Source organism: Astatotilapia calliptera, chromosome 7 (genome assembly GCF_900246225.1).
Source record: "Astatotilapia calliptera chromosome 7, fAstCal1.2, whole genome shotgun sequence".
Classification (NCBI taxonomy): Eukaryota; Metazoa; Chordata; class Actinopteri; order Cichliformes; family Cichlidae; genus Astatotilapia; species Astatotilapia calliptera.
In genome coordinates this window covers 43,677,990-43,704,622 of record NC_039308.1, presented here as the reverse complement: position 1 = coordinate 43,704,622, position 26,633 = coordinate 43,677,990, and the positions used below count along the sequence as shown (strand labels likewise).

The following is a 26,633-nucleotide window of genomic DNA, read 5'->3' as shown; positions in this document are numbered from 1 at the left end:
GTCTTGAAGGGAGATTGGCAAAAAGTGTTCTATGTTTTCTATGGGCAGGATCCCACAAAAGTTTCTTGCCTGAGAAGGAAAGAACAACAAAGACACTTTTCAACTTTAAACTTAGTGTTTTTAATGAAAACATTCTGCACTACATTACCCAACAGCCCCACACAGACTACACCTTTCTCACTTAAATGGCATGAAGAAGCTGACAGAGGAAACTCATCCCCAGTTATATGAGAAAGAAGAGTTTGGTCCCACGTTTGGTCATTTGAACCAAAAACGAAATGAGTTTAAAACAGAAATGACTCCACAGAGAGAACAAACATGCACAGCCAGATAGGTTTTATTTTTTAAGAAGGAGATTAGAAACTGGGTCTTTTAACATTTGTTATCATTCGGATGTATGGAAAATTTATAGCTTCTAAAATTGCTCAAATGTTGATCAAATTGAAAACCCGTACTGGAAAGAATCCCAAAAACTGCATTATTTTCCACCTGCAAAAGACAGGAGGAGATTTTAGAGATATAAGAAATAAAAATTATGCTTTAACAAAAAGGAAGAAAGACAGGGATGGATAACTGTAAGTGTAATAGTAACTGTAACTATAACAGTACATCTGACATGAACAGTAGAATATTGTAAGAGTGTGTGAAGCTGCTACAAACTGAGTGTGAAACATTTCTTTTCATTCAGCACAGAATAAGGCTAAACAACATCTTTAAAAATGTTATTTAAGATGCAGTCACTGAAATTAGGACAAAATCGGCTCAAGTATATAAACGTTAACATTAGCACAGAGTCACTCACTCAGTGGATTTTATTAACAACTTCTGCAATTGTTAACCATATGACCATATAACCTGCAACCATATTGTTTTCCACTGCATGTAAGTTACTAATCTTCTCCTGTGAGCTGGAAAGCTGCAGTGTGAGTATTGTTATGAACAGTAATCGCAATAAAGAAAAGTGTACGCAGAAAAGCGCTGAGATGTGGTCGGGTCTGTTGCACATCGTTTACACTAACCTAACCCAACTCAACCAAACTCACTTCAACCCAACTCATCAATTCAACCTCGCCCAACCACACCCCACCTCACTGAACTCATCAACTGAACTCAACTGAACCTAACCTAACGTAACTCAACTAAACCCCAAACCATTAATACAAGGCATGTCTATACTAAGAGATTAAAATGACTTCTGTGTTGAAAGGGTCCTCTTATCCTAATTCTGAGTTATGTATTATTAATCTTGAGCCAGAGTAGCTCAAATGAACCACTATTAATTAAACATTAGGCCTTCACTTCATTCCCTGTAATGTAAACCAACATTCATTTAATTTCTGCCCCCCCTTTAGCAGAAGTGGGTGAAATGAGATGACTATTCAAGGACATCATCTCTGTCTGTGGCATCAAATACAGTTCTAAGAATAGAGAAAAAAGATTAAATTAATTTAGAGCTGTGCACAGCCTCAGTGATTATTTCTACATACTCTGAGCACAATATTTGAAATTTTGGTGATGTTTAAAATGAAAAGGATATATGTGACAGACAATAAGAGAGAACGGGACAGATCTACTTTAACTGCTTTAAAACAGCCTGCAACACTGGCATGCTGTGACAGAGCTCTGGTTTTATTTCTATGCTGTTCAAGATAGAAAAAGTCACATACCACATACCTATTTTGTTGCTATGATGCCAGGTCTCTCTTGGAAATGAGATTTTTAATCTCAATGAGATTTTTTACCTGGATAAATAAAGGATTAATAAAAATGCTGACACTTTACCTGGGACCTACTACTAACTTTTACAGCTTTTACTCAGCTACTTAAAATGGTCTCAAATGTTAACCCGATTGCTAGGTGATTTTATACAACTGTCAGTCACAGTCGTCATTTCATCTCATCAAATCAACACCTGTGTGCAACACTAAATAATTTGTGTCTGAAAGTAAACTGAAGAACTGCAAAAGAATTTTGGCAGTAAATGTTGGCAGAGATAGCCAGAGATCTCACATTGGCTTCGGTAATAGAACCATTTTTTAAACTTGATTTTGTTAGTTTCCTTCAGTTTTTAGTACATTTTTCAGCAGCAGTAACAGTCTGTGCTCCTGCTGAGCTCTTTGCACAAAAAAAAACTTCAAAGCAGTGTAACCTGGTTCCACCAACATCCCCTGCTTCATTGCAGAGTGGGAGGGGCCACTGGTTCTGTCTGTAGAAAAATTTGAAGAAAATATGGCGCTGCAGCTGCTGACACTCTGTTAGGTGAGCTGATTTCACTTCTTTCAACACCAAAGTCTTTGGTTGGACGATCTTTTGAACAGCTGGTCGGTCTATTGGTCAGTCCATCTGTTGGTTAGACCGTCTGTGGGTCAGCTTTTTGGTCTGTTGTTCGGTCTGTTGGGTGGATGGTCTGTCGGTCAGCTGGTCAGTGTGTTGGTCTGTTGGGTGGACAGTCTGTAGGTCAGCTTGTCGGTCTGTCGGGTGGACGGTCTGTGGATCAGCTGCTCCGTCCATTGGTTGGTCTGTTGGTTGTATGGTCTTTTGGTCAGCTGGTTTGTTAGTCTGTTGGTTGTATGGTCTTTTGGTCAGCTGGTTTGTTAGTCTGTTGGTTGTATGGTCTTTTGGTTAGCTGCTTGTTCTGTCAGTCAGTCTGTTGGTGGACAGACTGTCCAACCAACAGACTGACCAACAGAACCCACCACTGTGTCTATGACACTAGAATGTCGTTAGAATGTTGCCATTTTGACATGCTGTAGAATGGCTGGTTGCAGCACTCAAACAACATTCGAGAAAAGCTAAAACTAATAGCCCTAGTTATAGTAACTAAGGGGCGTGTCTTACTGAAAAGTCCCTGCTACCAGCTCTCCTGCCTCCTCTCTCTTCTGTCACTCAGTAGAGTTACTCTAAACAAGGATTCCTGCTCGTGTTCGGGACTCAAAGCAGCATCGTTCAGCCTCTTCATTCATTCCTGTCACCAAATGTTTGGTGACAGGTCAAATCAGCTGTTTATCTCTGGCAGTGAAGTGATGGAACCCAAGCCAAGATGAAGCAGCATTTGATTACACAGCCATCCCAGCCAGCTGTTAGCACACTGCCTCCAGCTGTGAACCGCTGATGAACCACCTGTCAGAAGACAGTTCTCATAATCCTTGATTTTAGGTGGCAGCTGGTAATGTCTTGGCAAGTATTGCTGAACCAATCTCAGGTCTTGGTGAGGGGATGCACATCGAGCCCATCCTGTTGAGTGACGTTGCTTTGGTCATGCCCTCACTGCCCACGGTGGATAGGGGGAAGCTCTCGTAGCTCTCTGTAGCCCGGTTGCCGCACTGGCAGCGTTGCAGTGTCAACTTCAGCTCCCTCTGGAAGTTGCTGTTGAGGAAGCCGTAAACGATGGGGTTAATGCAGGTAGAGGCCATCGCCGTCAGGTGACAGGCAGAGAAGACTGTGTCGTGCTGACAGTCTGGGAGGGCCTGGTGGTGCCAATCAAACAGAGTGTTGAAGACATTCAGTGGCAGCCAGCACAGAGCAAAGGCTATGACGATGGCTAGCAGCATTACGTTTATCCTCTGGGCTCCTCGAGTCCTCCTGCTGCGCTCCAGCATGTCCCTGCACAACACAGCATGACATCCATCATCAGACAATCCACCAGGAAATGTCACAGCAAACCTCAAGAAGCATTAACTCACAGCGTAACCACACACAGTGTCCACACAGAGCTCTAATCTGACACAATAACACGAACAGTTAAAGATGATGTGGATGAACCGAGTTATCACAGAGTGAGTGAACGGAAAGCTGTGTGACCTGCGACGTCTCAGGCGTAGAAAGATCCGGAGGTAGCAGAGGAGCACCAGCAGAAGGGGCAGGCAGTACTGGAAGATAAGCAGCGAAGTCGTGTAGGCTAGGCGATGCTTGTCTGACGGCCACAGCTCCATACAGATCAAATGATCCCTTAAACAAGACAGACATGGATAATGAAAACGGAAACACTTATTTAACTTTTAGAAGCACTGATTTAGGAAGTTGAAGATTTCATGTAACTTCTGCACTAAGCAATATCCCAAAACATCTGTGCCTCGATGTAATATCCCACTGAGCACAACTTTACTGAGGCTGGTGTCCAACCTCTGGTGACAGTTCTGAACATTACTTCACTCCTGACCCAGAAGTTTACCCAATTTCGCTGTGCAAGAAACTGCACAATGACAATAAAAAGCTCTAAGTCTAAGTCTATGTCTGACCCATTTGATGGCATTTTCACCTGCTTGGCATCCAGCGCTAATCTCAGAGGTATAAATATGTAACAGAATTTTCACTTAGAGATCAGAAACTAACAGATGAAACTGCCCAGAGGTTCATGAGAGGAAGGCTCTGAAAAAGAGGCTTTTTCAGTTTGTTGACTGAACCTCGTATGAACCGCTTGCTTCTCTGGAACATACATGTTTGGGAACGTACTGAGGATGTACAGGGGTTTACTGGTACTACATTAGTGGCTTTTTTTGAATTTTTACCTGCTTGCACACCAGAATCAATAAAACCAGGTCCCTTCATATCTAAATCATACTCTCTCTGACCTTAGAGCAAAGCTGTCTTTGTCTCAGTCCTGTTATCAGAGTCTGAAATCGGCAGGTCCACTCACCTTCTTGCATTAACGTTTTCAGGTTTTAGATGTGCTGATAAGCAGATACAGTGCTGTTCCCTGACTGTCTGAGCCAACAGAAATGCATCTTCAGTTTTCTTGTTAAATGAAGTAAATACAAACTCTTCAGTATCCAGATATGAACCCTGAAGTCTCAGACAGCGTCAGGCTCTGTGGATGAAACACTCTCTGCGTCTCTATCACCAGGCACCAGAGCGGAATTTAAAGAAACTCCAACAAATGCTGACATTCTTCTTCCACAAAATCAGAACTGTAAATAAACACCTCCTTCAGTGACTCTGATGGCCCTGAACCGGTTCTAAAGACTTCAGTTGGTACAGGAACCTCCGAGGATAAAAGGTCTTTCTTAAAGTGTTCATTAAGTATTTCTGACAGGCTAATGTCCAGACGGTCGGATTGAGACACATTCAGGTTCATTTATTGTGCTGCAGCAGACTTTATTCCCCTGATGAGTTCTGCTGCTGAACATCTTAGGGCTACGCTGCTTTTAGCTAAATGCAAAACAAGCCCAAGGCGTTTTGGGCTGTGTGACAAATACCGAACATTTCCAAAGAATAAAAATAAACTCTGGGCTTTGAGAAAATCAGTTATGTGTCCTCATAGCTCAGCTCAGCTTCAGTTTAAAATGAAACAGCATCTCTGGACTGAAGCTAAGAAACACCTGTATCCCAGATCTCACCTGAAGGGGTTGGCAGGGAGGCTGATGTTCTGGAATGGGTCATTGGTGAGGATGTTGAAGGAGAGGAAAGGCAGTGAAATGAAGCAGGCAACCAGCCATGTCAGCCCCACAGCCAGATAGGAGTGTCCCGCGGCGGGGGACCAGCCAGTGGGATGGAGGATCAGCTGATGGCGCTCCAAAGCGATCAACACCAGGGAGAAGACCGACACTGTCACCGACATGCACTGAACAAAGGGCGTCACCTGGACGGGCACGAAACACAGCAGAGGACAAACTGAAGGTGTGGTTATCGAGCTCGCGGTACACTGTGAGAGCGCGGCCCCATGGTCATGACCAGCTCCACCTTCACGCTGTGACATCACACTTTTATCCATTCATCCAAATGTATTCAGTTTCCCCTGTTACATCAGCTGACAGCTTCATGATGACCTCACAGTGAGCAAATGAAGGCAAGTTTTTTTTTCTCTTTTAAAATGTGAATGAACACACCTACAGGTGAGCAGGGCAGGCGGTACCTGGTCTGCAGGTAAAGTGCTGCTCGGCCTGCTGGGCACATGAAACACTGCCATGGATGGCTCTCACTTCCGTGTCAGCATTGTTCTTCATCTCTGCTCCATCAGATCTGGTGCTACTGAACTTCTAGATCTGTAACGTCAGCAGCTCTGAGTTGCTGCTGTTTGCTGTCTAATTTCAGATTTTTATTAAATGAGGTGACACAAACTTGTAATTAAAACCGATCTGTTATCTGTGAAGCCAGAGGCTGCTCAGGCTTTCAGGTGGTCGGTCACTCAGACTGAGAAGCATTACGTTCCTGTGTGGAGCAGACCACCACTTATCCCTCTGCTCCCATAGACATGCTTCCAGAGGAAGCACAAACACAGGCTTGTATCATCCTCTGGTCTCACCTGCGTACCTGACTCATCTGCATCACTAAGCAGTGGAAAGCTAACGGTCTTCATTTATCAACACAACTTTGGAGGATAAAAGGAGTATGCAATCCATGTTCAGGGTGGGCAGAGTCAGCACCTGGATTGCCCCACACTTGAGATTTAAAATCTCTTTTAAAAGCACGTCCTGTGTTCTGAACACTCATTAATTCAGTGTTCAGCAGTGCAGTCATAAGCTAGCAGCACTTACAGTAGTTAAAATAAAAGAAACAATCATAACTTAGAAACTCCATGTCAACAAAGAATGATTATCTTAGTAAAAGTAAGCATCTAGTGCCAGAAATGAAGCGGATAATATTCAGGTATTCAAGTCCTTTACAGCTGCCTGAAGAAGAGCAGCTCCTTCAGATACTCCTGCAGCTGACTCCAGGAGGAAGGAGCTGCAGGCTCGGTGTGAAACTGTGCTCAGGCTGACAACACAGCCCTGCAGACAGCTTCTCACTGTCGTCTCTTTATTGTTTTTGAAGGAAAAGGTGATGATTGCACACTGGTGAGTGCTGTTGTCCCAGCAGCGGTGAGCGTGCACGGCACACTGACCTTGCACAGGGCCTCCCCCAGCACCCAACGATCCATCAGCGTGTAGATGACGGTGACGGGCAGACAAACGATGCACATAAGGATGTCGGAGCACGACAGGTTGGCGATCAGGATGTTGGTGACGTTGCGCAACTCCTGTTGCCGGGCAATGATGAACACCAGACCTGCGTTGCCTAGCAACCCAATGGCAATGACAGCGCTGTATGCCACGATGAGGAATGTTGCCCCGCCTACTGAGGGAGGGCACTGAGAGGTGTCTGCCCAATCGGAGGCCTCCCAGACGTGGAGGACGCCGCTGTCGTTGGACATGGCAGGAAGGGAGAGGAGGAGGAAGTAGGGAGCGGGCAACCCAGCGGTGGCGACTCAACTTCCAACAATAAAGAGGATCAGAACACAATGAGGGGCGAGGAGGAAGAGGAGGAGGAGGAGGAGAACAGCACCCAGCTACGTGCTGTGAGGAGTTGGATGATGGAATCAAATATGGCGTCCTGTGTTTCTTTCCCCGGGGATCAGCTCTGCAGCAGCGTTTTCTGCAAAGAACACAAAACAGCAGCGAGTAATAAGATGGAGATGAGGAGCTCTCAGCGCACAGGCAGAGGAGGAGAAAGGTGAAGAGGAGGAGTGAATGAATACATCAGCACATGCTGCTATCTCATGCTGAGCTGCACTCCATCGTCCAGAGACACTCGTTAGCGTACACTGCCAGCGTGGGTGTAATGGCACATTATGCAGCCCAGCTCACTGGGACACACTCGGCAGAAAAACCACTCTCCAACTATCTGACTGTCGGCGTTTGCTAAAACGTTGCAGCGTGAGGGCTGCACTTCAAACAGGAAGCCTAAAAACACTCCTCACAGCCCGACAGTCGCTCCATGTGCACAAGTAGCAGAAAAAAAACAAATCCTAGCTCAGCTCTCCAACAGTCAGACCTTCCAAATCATCAGACTGTAGTTTGCTCTCACCATAACTCATGCAACGATTTAATTTAATTCAGTTTTATTTGTATGGCATCGAATCACAAGAAGAACCCTCCGGCAAAACCAGTCTCAGGGACGGGCAGCCATGTGCACTGACCGACCAATAACAGCATAACTAAGGAAAGGACTCAGGGTCACCTGATACAGCCCTAACTATATGCTTTAGTAAAAAAGAAACTTTAAAGCCTAATTTTAAAAGTAGAGATAGTGTCTGTCTCCTGAATCCAAACTAGAAGCTGGTTCTACAGTAGAGGGGATGGAAAGCTGAAGGCTCTGCCTCCCATTCTACTTTTAAATACTCTAGAAACAACAACTAACAGTCTGCGAGTGAAGTGCTCTAATGGGGTGATACAGTACTATAAGGTCTTTAAGATAAGATGGGGCCTAATTATTTATTGATTATTCTTGTATGAAAAGAGCAGGATTTTAAATTCAATTCTGGATTTAACAGGGAGCCAATGAAGGGAAGTCAGTATAGGAGAAATCTGCTCTCTCTTTCTAGTCCCTGTCAGTACTCTTGCTGCAGCATTTTGGATTAACTGAAGGATTTCCAGGGAGTTGTTTGGACATCCTGATAATAACGAATCATAGTAGTCTAGCCTAGAAGTACTAAATGCATGAACTACTTTTTCAGTGTCAATCTGAGACAGGATATTTCTAATTTCAGAGATACTGATCAGATGACAGAAAACAATGATGATCCGCTCTGTTCTGCAGCTCCACAAAGCCCCTCTCATTCCGGAGCAGCTCGAGAGCACCCCCTGTGGAGCAGGGAGTCTAGAAAGGTTCTGATGCTAACAACTATAAGCTGAGATCAGCTGCTGATACACTGTAGCCCTCTGTGGTTTTAAAGAATATCAGAGTTTGAACTGTCATGTATGATATATGTAATGTTCTTACACATGTGCACAAACTATACACACACCCACACTCAGTATCATTTTAACGACCCGTGTTCTCACTTATCTGCGACGTGCTGACTTAACGGTTTAATTAAGATACAGCTTTTAGACCATCAGCTGCTGCAGGCAGCGCGCATCCTCTGATCACATGCACATCGACACCATCAGCTGTCTGCCTCGCCCACTCTTTCATTTCGCCCTCCACTGACAGCCTTCATCAGCCCTGAGGGACTGAACTGCCACCAAATGAGACACACTCACAGGTGTTTGTGCACAGCCACGCTCTGACTCACTCGCAGCAGCCACCCGCTTGTCATGGCAGCCATCACACAGCTCCATATCTGCTGCTCCCTCGCTCCTGCACAAGAACACTCAGAGATCCACACTGTTTTTAAAATATGCACACGTAAAGCTCCAACACAGGACAGCAGCTTGACAGATGTTGACGAGACAACACCAGTAACATCTGGAAACAATGTGTTTCCTCTGCGGTGCAGAAAAACATCACAAAACATGGCATGTTTACTACATCATCGCCTGACAACAAATCTTCTGTCTCCAGGCAGGTGTTCGGTCATTCTGTCTAATGGCCAGCAGGGGGCGACTCGTCTGGCTGCAAAATGTAGTTGGTCATATAGAAAAAGCCCAACAGAGACCCAAGAGCTGAAAACATCCAAAAGGTGCAACCCAGATCAATCAGTTCCTCTGACATCTGCTGGATGTCAGTTCGGCAAAGACAGTGCCCACAGGTCTCTGCGGATTTCATGCAGGAGGTTATCAGAAAACCCGACAAGGTTACTGTTAATGTTCCAACAATGAATTTTGCAATGTCTCAACTTGACTCCGCCCACTGTCTGCTCAGCTGGTATGCTACTACATGTGTCCAAAACCAGCTACAGCTGTGGTTTGACAGAAATAGAGAAAATCTTTATTTTATGTCATTTTTTTTACTTTTACTGAAGAAAATTGTGTTGTTTCATCTCCGTGTGATGTATCTGGGTGAACATTACAGCCATGTGCTGAGCCAATTATGCTAAGTTTAGCTAGTAAAATAGTTTGCTAGTGTAGCTCTTGAAATGTCTCATTTCATTTTGATGGTATAAATGTAAAATGATTTCCATTATTGATATTTTACTATATATACTTCATTTTTTGAAAAAAAAAAAAATCCTCAGAGGTGAAATTTAACTCAGTTGTCTCAAATATTATATTTCAGTTAAAATTCAAGGTATATATATATATATATATTTCTATTTCATATCATTTATAACTTGTGACTGTCTAACAGACAAATATTAATATACAGTGACCACTGGCTGAAATCTTTAGTTATATTAAAGGGCAATATCCCAAAAAAATCCCAAAAATTAACTACAAAGATTTGATCCTTGTACATTTCACATAAAATGGAAATCAGACTGATGCAGTAAATATTCTTTTATTGATGAGAAAACTGGGCAATATAATTTATTTAAGATGTTGAAGATATCAGAGCATTAAAGAGGCCGATATTTGGGTAAAAAGAGTCTCAAGGAATAGAGATGACACAGAAACAACATCGTTATAAAATATTGTATTTTACATACATACTTTATGAATGTACAGCTTTTCACAGCTCTTTGAACCTCTTACTTGCATACTTTTCCCACTGAAACCAGTACAATCCCATTGTGATGAAAACAATATTTTGACTAAATACATTCTGGATAAATCAGATCATTATCAAAGTTGTCTATGGTTACTTTTATTTTCTCTTCTTTCCCTGTCAGATCCTGTCCTGCAGGATAAACATCAGTCAGTGGTTCCCTATATGCAGCTGTTATAGTTTGTGTTGCAAATACACGAAGCAAATATCTGAAAACTGTTTTAAATATTTTCAGCCATCCTTCATGTACAGAGAACAGCTGCCTGTTCTCCCCCTGTTCTCCTCTTCATCTCTCAGCTTCTGCTGGCTCCTTTTTCTCCTCCTCTTCCTCACACACTGCTGAACCTGTGCTGGTGTTTCATCAGGGATGAAGAGCCTCTGTCCCTTCTCAGTCTCTCCTTACTCTGGACGCTTGCAGAAGAAAATCAGCCATGGCAGTTAACAACAAAAGCAGGAGAAGTTTATCAAATATCTGTTAACTTGCAAGATGAAAACAAAGTTTTCTAATAGAATCACATGGACATATTTTATGTATTTAAATCACACAATCATTTAAAATCCTTCATGCATTGGTGCATGAAGGAGTGTTTCCGCAGGTCCTTCCTCCCTGCAGCTGTCAGACTGTACAATCAAAACTGCTCCCAACAATCATAGATGTTTACATCTGCGCTGTAACTGCAATAATTTAATCAACCGATTCGCACCACAACCTGGGTTTGCTTCTTATCTGTAGTTAATTTTATTTAATTTAATAACTGTACACTACTCCGTTTATAGTAACCATTGTCCTTGATGTAAATATGTAAGAAAGAAAATTGTGTATGTTTCTGTTCTGTGTCCTGTTTGTTTGTATATGTGTCTTTCTGGCTGCTGTTACAATCAAATTTCCCGGTGTGGGACAATTAAAGAGAAATTTAAGAGGGAAAAAAAAGAGAAAGGAGAAACAGGACATATGATCCTGCAGAAATGTTGGGCTTTATAACAAAAGTGACATGCTCAAATTGTATGATATAAGCATGACAAACAGCACAGACACAGGAGGAGGACTTCTCCATTTATTGCCTGTCTTATTTATTAGTGGTTTATACAGGATGAGAGCTCATTTAACCATAAACTTCAGCACAGCATGGTTGAGTCTGCTTCCTTACCACAGCTCACGGGCCAGACTTTTGGTTGGTTTGTCCTAAAACAACCGAATGTTAGCTACATTGAATTTTTTAAGACTTTTCATTATGCTAAATTTGTTCCGCTGGATATTTTTAATGAGATAAAAAATTTTTTTAAAAAAACAGTACTTACTTTTAAAAGTTTATTTCTGGATTGCTTCACTTCAACCACCTGCCGTTTTTCTCAAAAGATTTTCTTCAACCCTTATTCGCAATGAATCCTGGGATATGGTGGGCCACGAACGATACACCCGGCCCATGCTTCAAATCTGGGGAAAAGGAGGACGCATTTCTGGGCCACATTTGGAGCAACCTTCGAATTTGGACAGCCTTTGTCACCATGTAATTGGCCTACAAATGTGACCTCCGAAGGATGTGGCCCCTGAATTTCGACACAGCCTAAGACTGGGGTGGCCAACTCCAGGCCTCGAGAGCCGGTGTCCTGCAGGTTTTAGATATCACCCTGGGTCAATACACCTGAATCAAATGATTAGTTCATTACCAGGCCTCTGGAGAACTTCAAGACATGTTGAGGAGGTAATTTAGCCATTTAAATCAGCTGTGTTGGATCAAGGACCCATCTAAAACCTGCAGGACACCAGCTCTTGAGGCCCGGAGTTGGCCACCCCGGGCCTAAGGCTTCAGGTCACAGAGTCCAGAATCCAGTGGCATTGTGGTGGCTGCATCCATGTTTCCCACACAGTCTGTCATGGATGTGAAAAAATGGCCACCTCTCTCTGAGCCTGGTTCTGTCTGACTTTTCTTCCTGTTAAAAGGGAGGGTTTTTTAGATGTGGGTGGGGAGAATCATGTGACTGCTGGAGTTTCTCTGTATTATTGTAGTATCTTTACCTCACAGTATTAATATTGTGATTTATATAAATATATATAAATGTAAATGAACTAAGTATAAATGAAACTGAATTGAAGTTAATTGCAGAACAGCTTGCTGGACTCTGTTTTCACAGTAAGAGTCCAGCAGTTTTTCAGTGCAAAAGCAGAGCTTAATGGCTCCAACTCTGAAAGGAAAAAGGGATTCAAAATAAAAGACTGCATCTTTCAGCTCTGGTTCAAATTTCCTACAGCAACTGAAATTAGATTTTTCAGGCTTTATGATAAATTTCTGCCTCATTTCTACCCATAAATGAAAGCGTGTTGATTTGAGTGCCAACTTAAAACAAGTCCTCCAACACACTCGTCAGATGGCTGAACAATGTCTGAACTTCCTTCCTCCCACATCTTCCCATCTGTGACTGACAGCTCACTTTCTGCAGCCGACAGGCTGACGTTCACCCACTGCTTTGAACTCCTCTATGAAACACTGTTAATGGGAACAGTGTGAGAGGCGGCTCTGTCGTATCCCACAGCACAGATTCAGAGCAGATTCTGCAGTAAAATTTCAACCTGATCACCATCTCCATCACACATGCCTTCATGTGACTATGAAGAGCTGGTCCATGGAGATAAAAGAAGCCTGGTGGCTCTGGTTCTTCTGTCCACACACAGGATCAAACATGTTGGGTAACTCAGTCCAGAAAAAGGCACAAGTGGGTTCATCTGGCTGCTGTTAGTACTTCAGCTACTTCAGCTGGACTCCTGCAGGCGTGAAGCTGATGGGGCTCAAGTTTAGGACAGCCTGAGACGCTCATAGTGTGCACTTTTTAAAGCATGATGGAAGATCGGGGTGACATCATCGTGGTGAATTTAAGAAGGAGAACCAGAATTCCACTCGGGCCATGCATGTGCTGTTTCTGAGCGCATGCCTGAACCTTCGGTGAAGTTATGAAGTGCATGACCAGAATCTGTGAAGACGTGGAGGTGCTGCTACTCCGCCTGCAGTTGCCCATTTACCCCCGATGACCTTGCTGATCTTTGATATTTCATTTCTTCTTCCTTTTCTCTTTCCTCAGAACACATTACCTAAGCCGACCTGACCGAGCGGCAGCTGCGCAGAGAATCAGAGCACTCAGACTCTGAGTTTACTGAATGTGCACAGTGTAATCTGTGGGCTGCAGAGGAAAGCTGTGCAACAGGGTTGTTCCATCAGACACTAATCACAGTCAGCTGCTCTTTGTTTAATCAATGATGCATTATGTCCCCTTCACACTGTGAACATGTTCAGCCTCACAGACCCTTCAGGTACACTTGCATAGGTCCACATTTTGGGCTTTTTGCTGCATGTTTGAGCTTCATCAGTCCAGCAGATCTCCACATGAAACTCTGGGTTAAAAAACACATTAAAGCTTTGTGAGAAACTGAACCCAGATCAGTTTTACTACCACTGCAGGCGTCACAGTCTGAAGACTTAATCTGTTTGTTATAGGAGTGATGATCTCCATAAAAACAGCTGAAATTTGTTCATCAATTCCAAACGTTTCACGAACTAAAGAAGTGGTGAGAATCAAAAACGCTGGAAAAAATATCAACGTTTTTTTAGGGCTGACATTCTGTAAAATATTCAAAATGTGCATGACAGGTTTGGGTGACTGAGATTATTTATCTTCATGTTCTATGTCACTGGTTAGTACAGCTTACAGCCACGCCATGACCATAGTTCAACCAGAAGGTGCTGAGTTATCAGTTAATGCTTAGCTATCAGATAGACACCAGCTAATCAGTAACATCCAATGAGGATCCTAGAATTTCTTTGAGATGGTCTGTTAGTACAGTAACCTCACAGCAGCGATATTATTAGTCACATGATGTCTAAAAGCACAATCATGGTCCAAAGGTCCAGTTCAGGTGAAGCTAGCAGACAGCTTGCAGCTACAGCACCTGTGTCATCATCCACCTGTCAGTCAGAGAGGCCACACTCCTCGTAATGCAAACAGGTGAGTTACAAAAATATCTTCCTTAAACGAATATAATGAAGGTTTAAATTATCTACAGAGACCAAACAGGTTTGTTTTAACATGGAAGTCTATGAGGACGGTCTCACTGCTGCCTCTGCTGGACGTCAGAGGAACTGCAGGTTCTGTTTGGTTTGTTGCTCTCATCATGGGAAAAAAATACCGGAACAGTTGCAGAAGCTGCAGCTCACTGTGTGTCGATGTGAGAGGGAACGTCTTGCAGGAAGGAGGTCACCTGCAGCACAGCGTCGAGCCCGTCATGTTTGTGGTCTGTGCAGCAGAGGGGGAGCACGCACACATTAAACCAACAACTTGAATGTGTTTGAGCTTCGAATGTTCAGCACTGAGACGTTCGTGTTGGCTGGGAGCTCTCGGCGCTCTGCGGCTGCTTTCTGCTGGAAGAGTGTGTTCTGGCTGCACGGATATAAATAACTTGTGTTTCTCTGAGTGTGGAAGTGGAACAGCCACGCAGCAGAGCCATGAAATCTGAGCTGGATTAAGCTATGAAGGTTTCCTTTGTGCGGAGGCGGGTGAGGACAGCCATCACAGAGGTCACATCCTGATGTTTGATATCAGTTCGATGTGGCAGATGATTCCAGAGGGCTGACGCTTTCGTCTTAGCGCCAGCTTCGTGCCATCGAGTTTGCATGTATGCAGACGGTGGTGCCTGCGGGCCGGCGAGCTGTCTGTCTCCGCCACGTCGCAGAGCTCAGATTGTTGGCATGACCGGGCGGTCAGTGGGGGTGAAATGATCCTTCAGGTTTAATGTCTGTTAGGATTGAAAGTGTCTTTAAAGCTAAGGGGAAAAACTTCTCATAATGAATATGAAGCTGGGAAGGGAAGGGCGGGATGCAATTCAAGGACACACAAAGAGGAGGAAATCTCTGCTCATGTGCTCACCACACTATTACAGATGGCGTACTCACACTTACTGGTTATTCTTACATGTTTGATGAAGTCACAGATGGAAGTACAGTGAGGGCTAAAAGTATTGGAACAGTAAACCGATTACACGGAGACCCGCAGACTTTCTTATTTGAAAAGTGTCAGTCAGGTTTCAGAGCTCATCACAGCACAGAAACACCTTTAGTGAAGGTTACAAATGATCTTCTTATGGCCTCTGACAGTGGACTCATCCCTGTGCTTGTCCTGCTAGACCTCAGTGCAGTGTTCAATACTGTTGACCATAATATTCTATTAGAATGATTAGAGCACGCTGTAGGTGCTAGGACCAATTCTGTTTACATTATACATGCTTCCCTTAGGCAGTATCATCAGAAGGTCTAGCACACATACATACACTGCTATGCTTATGACACCCAACTTTATCTATCCATGAAGCCAGATAACACACACCAATTAGTTAAACTGCAGGAAAGTTTTAAAGACCTGGATGACCTCTAATTTTCTGCTTCTAAATTGAGATAAAACTGAGGTTATTGGACTCGGCCCTGAAAATCTTAGAAATATGGTATCTAAACAAACTCTTACTTTAGATGGCATTACCTTGGCCTCCAATAACACCATGAGAAACCCTGGAGTCATTTTTGACCAGTTCATGCATTTATTACTTCTACTGTAATTCCCTGCTACTAGGATGTCCTAAAAACTCTCTGAAAAGCCTTCAGTTGATACAGACCTTCCCAAAGTGTGGGGCCCGCCCCCTAGGGGGGTGCAGAGCCATTGCAGGGGGGGGGGGGGGGGGGGGGGGGGGCAGCATGAAAAGGGAAAAAAAAAACAAACAAAAGAAACCCAACAACTCTTGGACACTGCTAGAGCGGGGCGCCTACACAAATGCAAAGCAGGAGATGAAGCATCGCTGAATATGTTTCCAAACCAACTTCATTCTAAGCCAAAGACTAGAAAATATGGTGAAGCAAATCTTACCTTTGCTTTCACCTGCACAAGTGCCGAGGTAGGTCTCCCCTGCAGAATTGGTTTTCCCTTCATCGGGAGCAGCGCTGGGCTCTTCAAATCACGGACAAACAGTATCCCACAGTTGTTTATGTTTTTAAACCCATTTTGCACAGAGAGGCATTTTTTTGAAAAATGTATTGATAGCAATGTTGAATATTATTACACAGGAAAAAAAACAACTACATGTAAAATAATCACACCGTGATGCCTCTGCCTTTCTAAATAGAGGGACAGTAACTGCGTGTTTATATGCAAGTGTGTAAAACCTGAAGATAGAGACAAAATACTGTTAATCTGACTATCTGCCATTCTGCAATTCCTCTCATGTAAGCAATGACGTGGCGCACAGCTGACGTGAAAAAAGGCACATACCTTTGACGTTGCATGACGAACTTTGTATTCCTCGTCCACACGTAAACGCAAAAAATGAGTTTTAAAAAAAATCTTAGTTTTCGGTGATTCGAAACGCCGTTTACATGTGGACGAAACAGCTGCGTTTTCAAAAATACCCATGTAGGTGTGGACGTAGCGCGAAAGAGTTAGTTTTAGATTACGCTTAAAAGGCAGGTGACCCTGAATCCTTCCTTTAGTTATGCTGCAGTAGGTTTAGGTTGCTGGGGGATTCCCATAATGCATTGAGTATTTCTTCTTAGGTCACCTTTCTCACTCACTATGCATTAATAGACCTCTCTGCATTGAATCATTAGTTGTTATTAATCTCTGTCTCTCTTCCACAGAATGTATTTATCTTGTCTTCCTTCTTTCACCCCAACCGGTCGCAGCAGTTGGCTGCCCCTTCCTGAGCCTGGTTCTACCGGAGGTTTCTTCTTTTTGAAGGGGAGTTTTTCCTTCCCACTGTAGCCAAAGTGCTTGCTCATAGGGCGTCATGATTGTTGGGTTTTTCTCTGTATGTATTATTGTAGGGTCTACCTTACAATATAAAGTACCTTGAGGCAGCTGTTGCTGTGATTTGGTGCTATATAAATAAAACTGAATTGAGCTGAATTGAGAGCTCTGCAGCACCAAATGGATGAATGGATGGACAGACAAGTGGAGGTTCCACATACCGGTGATGAGTAGGTGAACATGTCCTGCAGCCCGCGGGTCGTGCTCATGGCTGAGAATCAGCACGGCACTCTGTTGGTAATCCCCCCCAACAGAAGATTTCTAGTCAAGCCCAATTCCATCAGAGCCAACACCCGTTGGTCCAGCCCCTCTAATGCTTTTATAACAGAACAATTCAGGAACAGGGATGCTAAAAGACACAAAGACAGCCCACTGCTTTCTCATTCACTGCTGTAATTACGTCTTGGTTTAGGCTGAGGGGTGGCGAGGGTGACCATTACACCCCTAAAGGCAGCAGGAAGGAGCTAATCTGCTCACTTCCTCCAGCAGCTGTGAGATAAATACAATTAGCATGATGATGAAAATGATTCCAGAGATGTTCTCATCCCGAACGAACGATCCTACTCTCAACAGCTCAGCGTGCACACAGTAAGAGTGATCACTGAACAGAATCAACTTTTAGGGATTTACTTACCTGGATAATGCATCAAGACGTGATGATTCATCTTAATCACTTAGAAATTAAAAATAAATCAAAGCAGGCGCCCCCTGTTGGATAGCAGACACACCTCTATCATGCTGAAATCCACGCAGGTGTTCAGACTTTGAAGACCGTTTTTATTTTCTTCAGCTTCTCATTTTGGGACGACGGCGTGATTAACAAGCCCGATGGCATCCTGGTTACCGAGGGACGAGGGGCAGGATGATTAATGGTGTTTCCATCAAGTGCCATGTTCCACTGACTCACAGCATGTGGCTCAGCTCTCACAGACACCTCACGGTGAGGTGATCTACATCAGGTGTTATCCCGGAGGCATAAATCCTCAGAAACCAAAGACAGATCCTCCAGAGCCGGACAGAACACCCATGGGGGATCTCATCACTAAAACCATTAGTGAGTGAATCAGGAGTGCGAGGCATGTTTCACGTGTTTTTCACTGAAGATGTCTGTAAACACAATTGTGTTTTATTGAGGCGATGTTGATGCCACCACATCATCGTTCAGCGACATTTCACTGATGTAAAGATGGCCGGCTGAGAAACGATCAGTTTTACTTACAAGAGAACGAGAAGATCCCCCAGCTGTGACAGCACCCCAACAGACCGACCATGACAACGAAGTCATGGAAGCTCACCTGTCACCAGTCACATGGCAGGATAACAGGAAGTCTGCTTTTCTGAAAATGTAACTAGAAGACATTTTCACTTCCTGGATTTCACTTCCTGGTTGATACTTCCTGGTTTTTTGGTGAGTTTGGTTTCTTTAGTGTTTTGAGCTTCTCGTTAGAGTTGTTTTTTTCTGTGATATTTCCTCTGAATCATGTTTCACAGCTGTCTTTTGTTGAGGACATGCAGTTGTAGTTTGGACTTTATCCTCTGGACTTTCAAATAAGCCAATGATAAGCCTCCAGTGTTCAGGTCCTCTCTACACCACATTTGAACCTGACCTCCAAAATAAAAGCAGAACAGACAAATCACCACAGCACATTCAGCTGAGAACCACAAATTTCCGTAGACCTCAGACAGCTGCAGGTCTGAGGAGCTCGGGGGGCTCAGATGTTCCTGAGCAGCCCTGAGTGACTCAGCAGTGAGCAGACTGTGGCTTCTAACAGATTTCATGCCTGTTTTCTTTGTGTCATCGGTGAGTGGCCGTGGGCCGGCGTAAAACACCAGTCCAGCGGGCCAAGCTGACGCTGATGTCAGCTGACAGGAGGATGTAACGCTCAGAGCACTCGCTGACGCTCAGGCTGCCCTGACTCTATCGCTGTGTGCAGAACAGATTCTTTCAATTTATTTCTGGAGAATTCACTTCTGTGATAAACTCACTGCATCACTGTAATGTCACATCCTTCCCTGTAGGAAAACTGTTAAAATCATTTACATAGTCTGTCTTTCGTTTTGCTTTTCGATCCAAATCAAATCATTTGGTCAGCTCCAAACTCTTCATAGGGACAGGAGCTCCGAGACAGGAACAGGAAGTCGTGGAGATCAAGTGCAAACGCTCATTGCTGAGCTTCATGAGCTCAGGTGAAGCCAGGCGTCACACCGCGTCCTGGATGTTTGTTTCCGCTTTGTCAGTCTGATGCCATGTTTAAGGTCTTCCTTCATTCATAATCACTGCTGTGCTGCAGTTCAAAGGTCAAATAGAGTCTGTTGCAGCGACCGAGCAGCTGAAGTTCCTAACATGGTGAATGCTCGCCAAGAAGACGGATGCAGCTCAATGGGACAAACAGGCGATCCACAGCTGTAAGGATAATGCTGCAAAAACTGCAACGCAACACACACACACACCTTACTGTTCATGTTTTGCAGGACCAGGACTGAAATTCAAACATGAACCTTTTTACTTAAACAGTCCAAAGAAGAGAAATCTGAAAACACAGAAACTGAACTCAAAGAGCACATGCGGATGATCGACAGGAGGACAGGACTATTCATACACACCAAGGGCCGATCGGTGGACGGGCAAACAGGAAATGAATGAGCCACTGCTGAACAATAAGTAAAAGTTCAACCTAGACATAGCAGACAAAAACTACCAAAGTAAAATGTGAAAAACCAAGGAAACTAAAGTACTCACAGACTCTGAACAGATGATCAGAAACTGAAATCATAAAACCCAAAGACCATCACTACTGAGTGCTCAGTAACATCCACATAAAACCCTAGAATTTAAATCTGACATGGAGCTCCACCTTCTTGAACGCTCTGTTAGTACAGTAACCTCACAGCAGTCATATTATTGGTCCCATGATGTCATTAATATTACTCTAAAATTCTCCAACAACAGAAACACAGTCCAGAGATCCTGTTAGCAGACAGCTAGCAGCTACAGCCGCCTGTGTCACCATCCACCTGTCAGTGAAAGAGGCCACGCCCCTAATGTTGTAGACTTGAATACAGTGTACAATACTGTGGTAGAGTGGATTACAAGTCCTCATTCACAGCAAGGAGTTTAACGGCAGTCAGTCCGTTGTTCTCCACCCGTCCATCCGCTCGGCAGCCTCCCTCTGTCTGAGCCTCGCAGCTTCATCAGTCCAGCAGATCTCCACATCAAACTTTCAGGCCTGAAACACTCGGTTCAGCTCTGATAGAAACTGAACCCAGATCAGTTAACCCTTTAAGACCTACCATAGAACCAAGTCTGCCAGAGCTTATATTATATTTTTACATGCTGTGGAGCCATTTTTGGGAGCATTTCGAGTTGCTATACATCAATACAACCATTATAGCCCAAATTTTAATAATATGCATGCATTAAGTGCATAGAAATTACCTAAATTGCAAGAAAGTGCAATAAACTACAAAAAAATTGAAAATCGTTTTTGTTTTTTTAACATATATTTCTAGTTAGAGAAATATAAGAGGCTTATCCCTCAAAACTGTAAATACAAAAAAGTTGCACAAAATAGTTTCCCACCACAGGAAATTTATTTTGAGTGTCTTCATATTTTTATTTTTGAAATACACCAATTTTTATACACTGCAGGAAAAACGAAAATAAATATTATAATGCAAATTTGCAAAAAAGCAGCATATGCATCAAAATAAACTATTTCCAGCAGTGCAATATGAGTCCTGAGCATCCCAGAAAAGACACAGAAAGTCATAAAGTCAAACATAACTTTTTAAAAAACACCAGTATAGGCTCATAAGGCCCTGATGGTAAAAAACTACATTTCCGCGAAAATGATGTCACTTCGGGTTTTGGGCAGGTAATGGAGCACATGCGATAGCTCACGCTGACGTCTATTCTAATGTAGGAAGTGTTACGAACAGCTGATTGGATCGGCAAAGCGCGTTTCTGGAATATTATGTTTTTGTTGCTGCAAGTGCTTTTTATGCAGTTTTTGCAAAGCTATATGTGGAAGGAAACTGTGACCTAGATGTAAGTACAACTCCTCCGGTTTCATATGCAAAAAAAAAAAATTATTGCGCTAGCTCACGTGGTTGCAGTGCTACAAGGATTTAAAAGTAGTTGCGCAAAACGGAGCGTGTCCGCGCTGACCGGTTTTAAAGGGTTAAATACTCAGTTTGAGGACTGAACCTGGTCTCTGAACAAATGTGTTATCATCTGTCCGAGTCGGAACGACCTGCAGCACTTTGACCCGTTTCTGATCACTCACAGCGTGCATTCTGGGTAAACCTTCAGGGTCAGATCAGCAGGTGGGACAGGTGTCAGCTCTGGTGGGAGCAGGTCAAAAGTCATTTAAAGTCCAGGATCACCTTCCAGCTGTGATTATTATGGACTCTACAGTGGTGCTGTTCTGCTACTGATGCTACAAACTTAGAAAAGTGCAGAAAGACGTCAACGAGTCCAAGCCAGCCGGAGCTTCACGCTCCCCGTCCCTCTTGGAGTCTGCTGCCCTGACAGGCAGGACTTTACCAATCGCTTCCAGCCTGAAGACAGAAGCCTGACACCACCCTCCAGCTTCACCCACCTGAACCAAGGGTGTTTCGAACCTCGGCTTCATGTAAATAAGAAGTGTGACTGTTTTTAAACTGAAGAGTGTGGAAGAAAAGCAGAGTGAGGTAGGCGGTCATAGGCTCATAGGAGGTCACATGACTGTCAGGGTTTTCTCTGTGTTCTCTGTATGATTGCAGTCTTTACAGTGCAAAGTGCCCTGTGGGGAGCGCTGTTGTAATTTGGCGTTGTATAAATAAAACTGAATGAAGTGTGCAGAACAAACGTGTGGATCAGTCTGGTCGCTGTTTCATTTCCTCACACAGGTCCAGCGTTCTCTCGAAATCAAACCGTGACATTGAACTGATGATTAAAATGATGCTGATTATGTTAACAAGATGTGGGAAGCACTCCACAGACCTCAATGCCTTTAATGTGGAAGCACAAATGCGTTCGGCACACAAACACATAAAATTAAATGTCATCATTAAGAGACAAAAAAGAGAAAGAAGCCTATCAACGTGTCGCATATTTACAAGTATAATAAATAAATAATTATTGTTTGAGCCATTTAATATCCTCTCCAACTGACTATTATGACAAGGATGCTGATGCCAGTAAATATTAAATACATTTTTAAATCTTATAAAATACACACCAAAGAACAAAGGCAGAAATGAAGTGCAGGCACTGAATGTATGAAATGGGACTGAAGCGATGTTGTTTTACCTTCCCTTTAACCTTCTATTTTAATAATTTATTCATTATGAAAAATGTCTGTTTTGTACTGTAGTCACTGTTTGCTCACTATTAATTAATTAATTAGTTTGTTTGTCTGTTTCCTCCTTCAGTGAGTGAACTACAGGGATGTCACTACATAAACTTTATTCTTCATTTGTGTCACATTTTACAGTGGATGTTATGGTTATTTTCAGTGTGGTTTCTGGTGCCTGTAAAAGCATTTTAACCATTTTAATCAGTAATTTGTTGACGTCATGATTTTTGGGGGCACTTTCGGTCTTCCATATTTTAACTTTTGAGATGAATTTCTGTCCGTGCACGTGAGCCTTTATGTCTCACGCTTTGATCGGAAGGTGAACACACAGCACATCTCTGAGATCACTTCTCTGGGTGCACGCGCGAAATGCTAACACGTTCACATGACTCACATTTAAATGGACGCAGCTGCAGTCCTGCACAGAGACACAAAGCGTCAAAGATCCTCACCTGAGCTGAGCTTACACCTGGAGCGCGGTTCCCGTCAGTCCTGCCTCTGTGCTCGGCGCAGGGGCTGCTGCTGCCTGCGGTACACAGCTGAAAGAAGCTGCCGCCGTGTTTGGGAGGAGAAGAGCGGGAGAAGTGGAGCAGTCACCCATCTGCGGAGAGGCGCCTGTGAGCTCCGCACGGAGAGGCGGCCGCTCGGAGAGTGAGCAGGAGGAGCTCCAACCAGTGCGGAGTCAGAGGGAGGGAGGGAGCAGTGACAACAGAGCAGCTTTACCCAGGGTCGTAAACACGTTTAAGGAGGCCTGAGTCTGAGGGGGCCCTCAGCATCCAAACACCAGGACCAGATGCTGAGGGGGAAGCCGAACATTCACGGCATCCATGCAGTCATTTCATGGATTAATCCCACATTTTACTACCCTGACAAATACACAAACTTTATTCTGAAAAACTGGAACACATGATCTGAAGGCGTGTTTCCTTTACCCACCCCGTCAGTAAAACACTCACTCCACACACCGCAGTCAGTTTCAACCCATCTACAGTGCTGGGGATGTTAAGTAATCCATCACCTTTCCTAAAGTAATGCACCATATTACTTAATTACTTGGCAGGGAAGTAATTAGTTACACTTCTGCAATAGCTTACTTTCTCATTACCGTTGGGATTAAATAATTTGCAGTGCCTCCCTTTTTATTAATAAGTGTTATAAAGTTATATAGTGTAGTATTAAGTGGACACAGCCCTGAAAAATAAAGGCATGAGACCATGTGTCCTTGGGGAGTAGAAAGCTGTAGACTCTCACTCACGCTTGCCTGGGAAAAGTAGATACGAGGGGACCATCTCTAGTGGAAAGTTACGGAGACACTGTTGTTTAGACTAGAATGAGAGAGCGTCTGTAATAAAACTGTTAGGGGTACACCACCATTTTGAGATCCGCGGCAACGTGTCATGCAGGACGCATCTCCCGTCTAGAAGTAATATAAAAGAGAAATAAAGGGTTAAATGGTCTACTGAGCAATGTTTTGTCTTCCATCAGATGCCTCTGAGGAATCAAAAGAACTCAGTGAAGTGTTGATATTTACATTACTCCATAAAATGACCTGAAACACTGTCTCATAATTACAATATAAACTTGAGGCACACAAAGCTTAGCATTGGCATGCTAGCACACGGGGTGGCTGTAGGTCAGGAGGTAGAGAAGGCTATCTATTAATTGGAGGGTCGGTAGTTTGAGCCCTGGCAGGGGCGGATCTAGTGAAAATTTCCTAGGGTAGCATGGAAATCAAATGGTGTGGCAAAATCAAAGCCATGTTTTTACTCATGCTAGTGTTACATCCTGTAATATGCATATAAAATATTATAGTCTATAACTTTATTTTCTTTAGCCCAGATAATTAAACATTTTAGTTACATAAAACATGTGAATTTTGATTTTATGTAGCCAGTAAAATAAATAAGTATAAAATCCAGAAAGCAACGTGGGGTTGAAACTTAAGTTTAAACTTAAGCTAATTTAACTTAAGTGTAAATCTCCAAAAGTTGATTCTGTTCATCTGGATGTAGCGTTTTGTGGGAGAAACGTTTCCTCACTCATCCAAGTGACTTCTTCAGTCTCAGCTGACTGCAGGTTTGCCCAATCTTATAAACCGCACATTTGCATAATGACTGAAACCAGCACCACTGAAGGAACAATGGGCTGGGAGGTCAGTTTCTTCATCATGATTATGCAAATTCTCATGACCATTGATCACCAACCACTGATCAATGGGCATGAGTACCATTCACAGAGAGTTGGGGAATGGCTGTGAGATGGCGAAAGATGTATCCTTAGGCCCCCTCCTCGATTCAGAAATGGTCTTTCCCCTTCCACGTACATAGCTTCCTTGACTCTGCGCTCAAACCAGCATTCCTCCCTGTCCAGGATGTGCACATCCTCATCATTGACAGAGTATCCACTGGCCTGTAGGTGTGAATAGACTGCAGAGCCCTGGCCTGACGGGGTAGCTCTTCTGAAACTTAAGTGTAAACTTAAGTTAACGCAGTTAGCTCGTTAACGCATTAGCGCCATGCAGCCAGTCACACGGGGCGATCTGTGTTAACTCGCTAACGGAGATTTGCCACATTAATGTGGTTAACGTCATTTTAATGAGATTAACTCTGACAGCACTAGTTTATAAGTAACATAGCCAACCCCAAAATGTTTCTTATGATTCAACTGTGTAATTCAACTTATTTGTTTAGACGGACAAGCTAAATTATTTTATTTTCAACTATAAAGCCAACCTAAGCTTTAACAGTTTAACAGGCCACTATTCTGGTTTATGGTTTTGGACTTTCACAATAAAACCCGTCTAAACACAACAAAACAAAAACTATTATTATAATAATAATAATAATAATAATAAAATTAACCAGAAATGTTCATTAAATCAAAGAAAGGCTAGATTTGACATTAATAGATGTCACAGATGTTTAAAAGCAACCACAAAGCATTAAAATAAATACAGAGGTTAAGAATATACAGTTCATATGTTATAGGAGTTCATATGGATTGAAAACAAGCCCCCACCTTTAACGACTGCACCTTCCGAAAAAGTCACGTCTGGGCTCATTTTTCTATTTCAAATAATCAACAGAAAATTTCACGGAGAGATTTTTGTATTAGACTTTTAAAACTGTGGTGTTAATTTTTAAGTAACATGAGCTAAGAGGCAGCAGCATGCACCCATTGGTAGTGATGTGTCCTGTGTGTCGAAGCTTCGAATCGCGCGTCGGGTAATCGCGGGGGCGTTTTTCTGAAGCGCGTATCGAGGCTTGCGTTGATTACGTATGCAGTGACGTTCGAGGCCTCGCGGGCAGTCCGTATCACGTGACTGATTCGGGAACTGGTTCACCGGTTCGCGCCAGATTCGAAATAAAATGGGCAGCAAAACACAGCTGATTCCCTCATCACATCGTGTTGTGGAATTGGATTACGTACATTACGTACAGCTGTCAGGTAATTGGTCAGTTGAAGTTTTAAGGTTCACAGGCTCAACATTTCCTGTATCTATTTCATATTAAAGGTCCTGTCAATTATTGGCAAGGCTTTTATTGTGAAACATTTGCAGGAAGTGGTGGTCAGATTATCTTTGGCTGGGTCTGCAACGGTTTCACTTGCAGAAGAAGCTCAGATACGGAAATGAGGCTCAAGTCATAAATTATCATTGATTCTTGTTGCTGTGGTTACATCGCTGTGGAAACAACAACACAGGAAGCCTGAGTGAAGATTAAGCATCTTTTTTTTTTTTAAACAGTCAGTCTTTAAAACCCGTCAGACAACCATGGCTGTTTTAAGCACAGTGCATTCTGGGTAACTCCTGGTGGTCCTGGTCCCATCCTCTGGACCTCTGATATACCTGTTATATCTGACATACCTGTTGTACCTGTCTGCTAAACTATAAAGTATCTGTACTTTGTTACTTCCCACCTTTTAATGGCTTCTCATGGTGGGTTCATCATATTTTACAGCGTCTGTGATCAAATATGAATCAAAGAATCAAAGATTTTTCAAACAATGATTTCATTTCTGTAAATAAGTCAGTTAAAAAGGAAACAATGAAGATGTGAAACAAACTAAATGTTTTATTTCTTTATTCAGATTACTCCGTGCACTGAGGCAGCT

General features: G+C 43.2%; 1 protein-coding gene across 1 annotated transcript; it reads right to left on the bottom strand.

Annotated features, from left to right (window-relative positions):
- Positions 1-1,715: 1,715 nt before the first annotated feature.
- Positions 1,716-24,324, bottom strand: LOC113026322 (neuropeptide Y receptor type 1-like). Its single transcript, XM_026174979.1, has 5 exons — positions 22,973-24,324; positions 6,821-7,350; positions 5,337-5,578; positions 3,802-3,948; positions 1,716-3,603 (listed from the first exon to the last, which is right to left on the bottom strand). The coding sequence occupies exons 2-5, from the start codon at positions 7,127-7,129 to the stop codon at positions 3,153-3,155; spliced, it is 1,149 nt and encodes a 382-aa protein (XP_026030764.1). The 5' UTR covers positions 7,130-7,350; positions 22,973-24,324; the 3' UTR covers positions 1,716-3,152.
- Positions 24,325-26,633: the final 2,309 nt, after the last annotated feature.

Excerpts from the sequence above, each read along its gene's own strand:
- LOC113026322 (XM_026174979.1), bottom strand. The coding sequence starts at position 7,129 with ATGTCCAACGACAGCGGCGTCCTCCACGTCTGGGAGGCCTCCGATTGG. Across the intron at positions 5,579-6,820 it reads TGGGGGAGGCCCTGTGCAAG|GTGACGCCCTTTGTTCAGTG; the intron begins GTCAGTGTGCCG and ends GTGCCCGTCCAG. Across the intron at positions 3,604-3,801 it reads CTACGCCTGAGACGTCGCAG|GGACATGCTGGAGCGCAGCA; the intron begins GTCACACAGCTT and ends TGTGTTGTGCAG.